Source organism: Primulina eburnea, chromosome 2, assembly GCF_022965805.1.
Source record: "Primulina eburnea isolate SZY01 chromosome 2, ASM2296580v1, whole genome shotgun sequence".
NCBI classification, from domain to species: Eukaryota; Viridiplantae; Streptophyta; class Magnoliopsida; order Lamiales; family Gesneriaceae; genus Primulina; species Primulina eburnea.
The window spans coordinates 14,668,214-14,677,998 of NC_133102.1; the positions used below are offsets into that span (position 1 = coordinate 14,668,214).

Below are 9,785 nucleotides of genomic sequence, written 5' to 3' on the forward strand. Positions count from 1 at the left end.
TTCGGATCTATTATTACATAGCCACGAGGCGCTCAACGGACCTTTTAACTCTCATAAAACCCTTTTGGAGCTTTGGATTGATGCAAAAACGTCTTTTTGTACAACCTGATGATATGAATTACTCTATTCCAAATCACGCGAGCAGTTGTATCACTGAATCATTGAAGGTCACACAAGTGCTAACTTTTTAGATCCCGTTGAGAAATAAAAAAGTTCCATGTGTTGAACGGCTTATATAAGAGTTTATAAGCGCAAAGAAAAATAGAAGTATGAATTCTATAAGTGAATTATGGGGAATGTAACTTTTAATTTGTAGAAGTGTTCCTAAATTAAATGATGGCTCAAATAAATAATGTATTTGAAAATTGTGATTTTCATAAACATTATTATGGACGAAATTAAATTTTTTCAAGAGTTGAATTAATTAAACAAACATGGACTTAGTAAAGTCCAAATAATTAAATTAATTCAAGTGTTGAATTAATTAAATAACATTGGGCCTTGTAGAGCCCGAATTAGAAATAATTATTCAACTAGTGGGCTTGAGTAAATTCAAGTAAGGTTTAATGGATCTCAAATTTGTTTGAGACATTTAAATTAAATTAGCTTTGTAATTGTCACAAGAGCAAATAAAATATAATATGCATGGGGAGGTGAAGAGTTAGGAGACAACTTTTTCAATAAACAAGGGATGTGTCTCACATACACTTTAACTTTTCGTACACCATGAAAAACCCACTCTTCTCTCCTTCCACATGTGATGGCCGAAATTTTCATCCTCATTCTCTCAAATTTTTCTTCTTCAATTCTTGAGGAAAGTAAACCCTTCTCAAAGAAAAATGCTATAATTTTTCTAGTGAAAAATTAGAGTGGATCTACCTTGTTAGTGGTAGACCTAATTTTGAAGGAAGGTGTCCATTTGAGCAATGAGTGGTGTTGGAAGCTTGTAGACTGTCTAGCTTCAAGTGCTAAATTGTTGACAACTTAGTTGGAGCCAAAACATTAATCCTTATGATTTATAGGTATATTTCTAAAACACTCTATGTATGACATTTTTGTGTTTTATGGTATTTGCTACACACAATAAGGGGTGCTCGAATTTTTTGCTTGAAAAATATGATTTTTCGAAAATTCCGTTGCGCTTCTGGGCACCCGTAATCGATCCCCTTCCAGTCTCCTCATCTAAGTCATCTGCATCGATCAAGTTTAGTGAGTCTAAAGACTCAGCATGCATAAACCGTGAATAAATAGTAATACGTAATAAAAATTCATGCAATTTAAACATAGCTCATACATAGCATAATATGAGCATAAATATGTATAACCTGACTTTCGCCAGACATGCTGCCACAACATCATCAATTAAATAACCAAAATAGTCCCAAAGATGAATTCGGACTCGTTCGAATCCTGAATTAAATAAAACCACTTAGGACATACCAATTGACTCGAGGTTCGAACCACACGTGAACCACATCCTAACCTACTGTCCAAGGCCCTAAACCAATCCCAAACCACGACCAAACCCCTTAAACCATGTACATCAACCTGTCGAATGAAAACTACCCATGCACTACGCACGGCTCCCTACCGATTCCAACTTGAACCAACCCCGAACCAAGCCTTAGACTCGACCCTTAGACACCACTTAAGACCCTGGTTCTCCCCTTTCCAGCCCAAGACTCACGGTCAAGCCCCAAAAAAGTCCTAGCCATGACCAGTCCTGCTCGACTCCCCCCATGCGCAGCAGCCCCGATTCATTTCCAGCAACCTTGATATCCATCCAAACCATAAGCGAACATGACCAGGCTTAACCTAGGACTGTAAGACCCTGCCTAGACCCTAACCACAAGCCCTGGTCCAGTCCCTGCTCCAAACCAATAGGCCCAAGCCATGACAATCCCCATCACGCATGCCCTCGCGTAGACCACTCCCCGTGGCTTCTTGCTGTACCAGTGGCCTACCGACACATCACGGACCACCTACTAGCATCTAAACATACCCCATAACAGATCCATATGCAAGAGCATGCCTTCAGATCGGTCCAGCTAAGCCTGCGATCAAGAACCTCAAGAAAACGTGGAGTTCATGCATATTTGGTATCAAAAACAATATCAGCAATGATATAAAATTCATATGATTAAAGCAACAAATTTTCATGCATATTTCATATCAAAATACTGTATATAATGTGATCAATGCGTCAAGGGTTTAAACATGCCTTAGCATTTTAAACACACAAGTTATCGAGTACCGCGCGGGGAAAGATAGAGGTCGATCAGAGATCGGAGAACTATTGCTGCTTTTTTTCTTGCTCCAAAAGGACGTAAATCTCCAGGAAAAAGTAGGGTGAAGGTTCGGTGATGTGGCTGCTAAGAGAGAAGGCCAAAACACTAATCTATATGCTTATAAAACCAACGGCTGCTAGTGTGTGAATAATGTGTTTTGGGTGTGTGGCATGAGTTTTTGTAGATAATTAGGGTTTAATTCTCCAATTTAATACTTAAAACATTAACTATTATTTAAATTAAATCATAACTTTTATTTAAAATTTAAATGTCATGATCAATTCAAAAATCCCACATTTTTTAAAATGATAATTAAAAATACTTAAAATCCTACATTCAACTAATAAAATAAATACTAACAAAACTAATTAATTAAGACATAAATTAATTATAAAAATATTATATCTCAAGTGAAAATATTTAAATTCCCTACTTTTCAAAATTTTCTAATTAAAATACTTAACAATATTTATTTCATTCAATAAATTAAATTTGACCTTTAAATATTAAATTCATAAACCATTTAAAATAAAAAAATTTCTTGACTTAAAATAAAAATATAACACTTAATTTTGGCACATCAATCGTCTCATGTCTCTTTTCTCAGTCCGACATCGAATATTCACCTGAAAAAACTAAAACTCAAGAAAACATTTTATATTTCATAAAAATAAAAATATACACATTTAAAATAATTTAAACAAATAGCATGCATCACTTAAATCATTAATTAAATAAATTAACAATTATAATCATGCAGAATTAGTTATTTCATTTGTTATCATTTTGGTTGCACTAAGGAATTTCCTGATATTTTTTTGGCGTTTTTTTTATCAATTTCAAAAATATTTATTCTTATGATATTTCTGCAATTGAATTATAGAACCAGCCTAAGAACTGTGCATCTGTATCATGTTGGTTAGATGAGCCTCTCTACGTCTGGAAAAAGACCATAAAAAATTAAGCCGAAATCTCTTCAACTTTGAAATAACACAAAAATATATTTTTAAAATATGAAAAATTTTGACATCAAATTTACAGAAAATCTCCATCAAACCGTTGCTCCCATCGAATCGACGGTCAAACAATTATTTATTATAAATATGCTGACACCAAACAAGCAAAATCGCGCCTCCTTCAGTATAAGCGAAAAATATATTCTCTGTCAATCTATGGCTACAAATTCTTGGTGCATTTCTTCAATTATCTGTGAAGCCTAACGGCCAAGCGGATATCTAAGTATAGCCACTCTTCAAAATCATCTGTTGTATACGTTTTCACTTCAATTCAACCGACTTCAATCCAATTCCCATTCTGGGTACGTGATTTTACTCGTTCTTGATTCATTGTTCAATTGATCAATATGGCCGTCTTTATTTCTTGGAAAATGAGCGATGTTTACGTACATGAAGCCAGCGGCGAGCCGAGAAAATATAGATGTATTAATGTTTGAAGGGATTGGTTCTTGAAAGGCGATATAGTAGTTGAAATATTGCTTTTTAAAATGATTACATATTAAATTTGAGTTCTTTACGACATGCTGTGGTGTATAAACAGTTCTTGAAGATATGTTATTGGAATTTATTTCGTTTTTACTTTTCTTGAATGAGGGAAAAGGGGTGTGAGACTTTGATGATTAAAGATGGTGGCGACGCGAGGGGGGCAAGGGGGCCGCGTGACTAGAAGGCGGAGAGGAAGGCAGCAACAGCTTTTGGATAGCAGCGACAGTGACAAAGATAGTGATTATGAAGCAGCCAAGGCTTCAGGTCTTCCTGAGAAAGTGAGATCATAATATCAGATCATGTTCCAAGATTTTTATGAGTTTGTTCTCTTTTGGGTTGCGATGTAATCGATTTTTGTGATGTCAAATGCTTGTTGGGGTGAACACAAGTATGGAGAAATTATACGTACGTTTACTCTATTGATGTGATCATGATTCAGAGTTGAAAATCTATAGCTTTTTAATTACGACTGTAAAGTGCTTTATATTTTTAGATTGTGAAACGTTTAATTCTTAAGAGTATTAGTCGGAACTATGCCAGTATTTTCAGATTCATGTTTGAAGAGGAGATGCTTATTTATGTACATTTGAGTTCTATATGGGACAGCTATATGGTCTATGGACCATCTTTGTTTGCTGGTTAACTTTTATTTTTTTATTTTTTTTAATTTTTTAATATTAAAGCTCTTTTAGAACCAAAGCATTTGAAGGAAGAGCTAGAATTTAGCTTAGTTTTGTCCAGAAATCTGAAAATCTTTTTTTTGTTTACTTTTCAGTTTTCTAGTCTTTTGTTTTTGGGTGTGATATACCATAAACACAAGGTGTTGAAGAGTTATTCGCAAAAATTCCTGTCAGTGATTGCAGAATAGGGGGCAAGAAAACACGCTGTTGTGTTCCTTTTAGAGCCTATTGGTTGTTGAGACGTCCATCTTTAACCTATTTCATGACTTGGTCATTACAGATTCAGATTGATAATTCACTGACGTATAAAATTGGAAAGAGGCTAGGTAAAGGAGGTTTTGGACAGGTGTATGTTGGTCGTGCGATAAGTGGTGATAGCATTTCTAGAAGAACTGGTCGTGGAGCTGCAGAAGTATGCATTCTAGGTTCATTTAATCGTGCTGGCGGCTCTCAATCTACACTTGTATTCTCCATCAGATTGACACATCTTTGCTTGAACTTAACAGGTGGCTATAAAATTTGAACATCATGAGAGCAAAGGATGTAAAATTGGCCCGCCTTATGAATGGGAGGTTTACATGTAAGCATCTTCAACTTGTTCTGTTGTGCATTCGTCTCATTGATTTAACAAATTAATATGCTATGAATTGTCACATGCACAGCACGATAATGGGAAGTCCTGGTATACCACAATTGCACTATATAGACCGGCAAGGTGATTATTATCTGATGGTATGTTGATTACACCATTTATCTGTTCATCTTTTGTATTGTAATTTAGCTTTAGGTATTCCCCCTATATTTTTATTTTTGATTTCTAAATTTGAAACTTGAAGTTAGAGAATTAATTTGCAGATCATGGACAAGCTTGGACCAAGCTTGTGGAACTTTTCGGAAAATAACTCCCATGAGTAAGTGTAACAATCATGTGGTTTCTTTACCGTTTCCAACAATGTGTTCTTGGCTGTTTTTTAGTTTCTCAACTAAACTTTTATCTTACAAAATCCAGGTTGTCTATTACAAAGGTGGCTTGCATAGCTGTGGAAGCTATTTCTATATTGGAGGAGATGCATTCCAGAGGGTGAGTTTTCTTTACCATTTGTGCAAGTCCAGGTAAAATTTTGGGGGTTTCATGTTTCCTTTACGGTTTATTTTATTATTCTTTAGTTATGTGTATTCAAATTGCCCAGTTTTGTTTTTTGTTATTTTATGCTAGGTTGTCAGTTTACAGTTAGATGTTCCAGAATTTTAGTATGTCATCTTTTCTATGTCATGCAATGATTATGATTTGTTTTATTTTTGACTCTCTCTCCAGATCCACCAACAAACCAAATTAAAAAATGAAATGTCTGAGTGAAAACACAATGAGTTTGTTGTTCAATGTCTAAAATTTGAGTTCTGTCCAGATATCACCACTTCAGAGCAATAAATACTGAGCCATAGTTTCAGATTTGTTTTATTATTGCATTGCACCTTCTCAATCACTCACAAAGTCTGGTGGATGCTTATTGTCAAATTGCAGACTTTTAAGACTGTAGGTAATGTGATTGATATGTTTAAGTTAAGGGTGGGTACTTTTTAAAATGCGTCATTTAACTTGATGTGTTCCACTTTGAGGAATGAAGGGAAGTTTGAATTGCATTTGATCCATCTTTTATTCTCTTTGAACCTCTTAGGTGTCGTGACTGGTAAATTATTCAAGCTTTCTTCTTCTTTTCATGGGTCTTTCTCATGGATGATGATGTGTAGATGCTTGCATGCCAAAACATAATTGATCTTTTTACTAATTACTTAATTAACTGTCAGGTTTGTCCATGGGGATGTGAAGCCTGAGAATTTATTGTTTGGTCCTCCAGGGACCCCTGATGAGAAAAAACTATACCTTGTAGATCTTGGTTTAGGTACTCCCTAGATTTTGTTTCTTGTTGATTCATTTGTATCTCTTTCAATATTAAAGAATTTATTACAAGTACTTGTTGCATCACCAGCCTCTAGATGGAAGGATCCCAAATCTCATTTGCATGTGCAATATGACCAACAACCATATTCTTTCAGGTACAGGTATCCAAGTAACTTGAAACTGTATGGAAACTTTGCTTCATTGCTTCTATCCATGGTTTTCATCCCTTCTGTTTGGGATACTGTTGTTGAAATGTGATTTCCATTGGCTGTTAGGGGAACTTCCTGCTATGCTAGTGTTCATGCTCATTTAGGTCGAACCGCTAGCAGGAGAGATGATTTAGAATCTCTTGCTTATACACTCATAGACCTTTTGCGGGGGCAATTACCTTGGGAAGGATTCCAGGTCAGTGTCCTGAACTACCCATGCTATTACTTTTTGTCTCTATCTTCTCACTGTTCTAATCACATCTTCTATTTGAAATATTTTTTCTGTTGTAAAGTAGGGTGACAATAAACGGTTCCTTATTTGCAAGAAGAAGATGGAAACTTCACCCGAGGAACTTTGTTCTCACTGTCCACGACCTTTTATGTCGTTTATGGAATATGTGGTAAATTTGAAATTTGATGAGGACCCTGATTATGCTAAATGTATCTCCTTGTTTGATGGAATTGTTGGGGCAAGTCCAAATATCAGACCAATCAACACCGAGGGTGCACAAAAGGTGCTTACAGCTTAATAATGGACAGAGAGGTTCCTTCCTGTTTTTTAGAATACAATGTGCGAGTGACACATAGTTTGTCTTACCTGCTAGTTCCATGGATAAAACTTATATATCAGGTCGGTCACAAGAGAGATCGGCTTGAAGATGAAGGTGATGAACGACCGAAAAAGAAAGTTCGCTTCGGAATGCCTGCAACACAGTGGATAAGCATTTATATTGGTTGTAAACCCATCAATCAAAGGTATTTGTAACTTTCTATAGGTGATTTGATTCAACATTGTTTTACCTGTCAGTTTTTGTTTATTTTCTTTTACTTTTGTAACATTGAGTTCAAGTTTGGTTGGCTACATTGAAGATACCATTATAATGTGGAGGATTCAAGGCTTTTTCAGCAAATTGTAGAGGGGAGAAAAGATGGCTTACTCATCAGTGCCGTAGCATCCTGCGAAAATCTGTGGGCACTTGTAATGGATTCCAGTACTGGCTTCACCGAACAAGTTTATGAACGATCTCCTCTCTTTCTTCACAAGGTATGCACCGACTCCTAGCAGTTTTCCCAACCTTTCACATGTGAATTACGGTGCTTACAATACCAAGATGTAGAAAACTATACTGCTTTCACTCTCTTCTATTTGACATTTTCGGTTACATGAAATTTTACTTAGTCCTAAGTGAAAACATCTATGATCAAATTTGATCTCATCAAGATTATGATATATATTTGATATGGTTGTATCATTCAAATATATTTCCTTGTAACTATTCAAATATGTTTTTAACCTATGTAGAAGGTAAAAATTGCATTATAAATAAGATAAGTTAATAAAGTTTTAGCCCTCCAAAATTGATATAAATTCTGTGTTCTGTTCTTTATTCAGTATACATCTCTCAATCCTGAATTCAACACTGCTAACTTTTGAGTGACGATAGGCATGGATATGCAGGCAATGGGACCAGAATTTTTACATCAGTGCAGTTGCTGGAGCCAAGAACGGGAGTTCGTTGGTTGTAATGTCAAAAGGTAACTCAGTATTCATCTCTGAATGTATTTTCTCCGAAATGAGTCTTCTAAAGTTTTCGAATTTGACACAGGTGCTGCGTACACGAATCAGATTTACACAATATGTGATTCATTTCCATATAAGTGGATAAAAAAAAAGTGGGACGAGGGTTTCCAAGTTACATCCATGGCCACTTCAGACACTAGATGGGCAATTGTCATGTCCTGTGGTGCCGGATTTTTAAACCAGGTTTCCCCATGAGCAATGCTTTAGCATCCTGATTATTAATTTCGTGCAACCTAGACATATTGATGCTTTCAGTCTGTAGGTTGTGGAGTTAGATTTCCGGTATCCAAGCGAAGAAATTCATTACCGCTGGGATAATGGCTACCGCATAACTGCCGCCGCAGCAACCCCTGACCAGGCGGCTTTCATTTTAAGCAGAGCAAGTATAAAACCGATGTATGAAATACAAGAAACAACATGCACATCTACCTTTCCATGTTCACATATCAAGGTCAGTGAGCGTTGATCTAGAAATTCCATTTTTTAGTCAAATGATATTTTTATCTGTTTTAACTCTCATGACATTAACGATTAAATTGTTTTTTTGGGGCTTGTTAAAGGATAAATGGTCGAGAAACCAGTATGTTGCATTGATTTGTTATGGTCGTACAGTTTGTTAGTGTCGCCGCGCTTAAGATGCTTACCTGATTTGATGAAAGAACGAAGCTTTAAAGTCAAATATAGGCGAAGAAAAAGATGCAAAAAGATGTTTTGGTAGACACTGAGTAGCGAAAAGTGATATAGGATCTTGTATGTTCTTTTTGTGCGTCTAGCTCATCAAATGCATGTGTACATAGTTCTTTTGGTAGTATTTTTTTTTCTTTTAAAAATCCGTGCTTGAACTTCGATTACTTGCATTTTTTTCTAAAAAATTTCTTGGTTTTTTAAATATTTTGGCATGATTTAATGCCCTGTTTGGTTGACTAATTTTAAACTAGATATTGAAATTTAAAATTTTGGGTTTTTACTAAATTTTGAATTATGTAATTCTAATTTATGAATTTAAATTTTGACCATTTTAAAATTTAAATACTTGAAATAAAATTAGATTATAATTATTCATTATTTTTTTTGTCTTTGTTTATTTTGATAAAATATTTATGCATGAATGATTACAAAATAGAAATATATTATTTTTTCTTACATAGTTAGTCTCTATATTTTATTTGGCTCAATTAAAATAAATTAAATTTTCTTGTGAAAATTTTGGAGTTAAATTAATATTTTGTATCTCAAATTTGGTAAATTTTAAATTATATGTTATTAAAATGATTTTTTAAGATATGTGGATATTGTTATAGTTAAAAATAAGTTGTGCTTCAATTTATACAAAAAATTAGCAAGCCCAAAGGATGATTATTTCACGATAGATGATTTAACATGCATCTAGATCAATGCGAAAAATAATTGATCCAAAAGAGATTATTTTCTGGTCAGATTTTATGTACAATATATCTTCTTCAAATGTATTTATATCTATGCGAAAAATAGTCGACCAAAATGAATGATATTTTTTGGCTGGATTGCAGGCACAATATGTGATTAAAAGTGTGTTTATGTCTATGCATAAAATAATCAACCCGGTTAAATTATAAGCACACAATTATATAGTATTAAAGTGTGT

General features: G+C 34.6%; 1 protein-coding gene across 2 annotated transcripts; it reads left to right on the forward strand.

Moving 5' to 3' along the window:
* The first annotated feature begins 3,441 nt into the window (after window positions 1-3,441).
* On the forward strand, window positions 3,442-8,932 carry LOC140824606 (casein kinase 1-like protein HD16). Of its 2 annotated transcripts, XM_073186173.1 has the most exons (17): window positions 3,442-3,606; window positions 3,906-4,068; window positions 4,751-4,882; window positions 4,977-5,050; window positions 5,133-5,202; window positions 5,326-5,381; window positions 5,480-5,551; window positions 6,277-6,371; window positions 6,459-6,525; window positions 6,646-6,775; window positions 6,876-7,094; window positions 7,211-7,335; window positions 7,450-7,624; window positions 8,025-8,115; window positions 8,187-8,344; window positions 8,424-8,612; window positions 8,722-8,932. In XM_073186173.1, the coding sequence occupies exons 2-17, from the start codon at window positions 3,931-3,933 to the stop codon at window positions 8,779-8,781; spliced, it is 1,851 nt and encodes a 616-aa protein (XP_073042274.1). In that variant the 5' UTR covers window positions 3,442-3,606; window positions 3,906-3,930; the 3' UTR covers window positions 8,782-8,932. The 2 variants fall into 2 exon arrangements, with proteins under 2 accessions (XP_073042274.1, XP_073042275.1); XM_073186174.1 differs by lacking the exon at window positions 8,722-8,932 and having other exon boundaries at window positions 8,417-8,607.
* The last annotated feature ends 853 nt before the right edge of the window (window positions 8,933-9,785 follow it).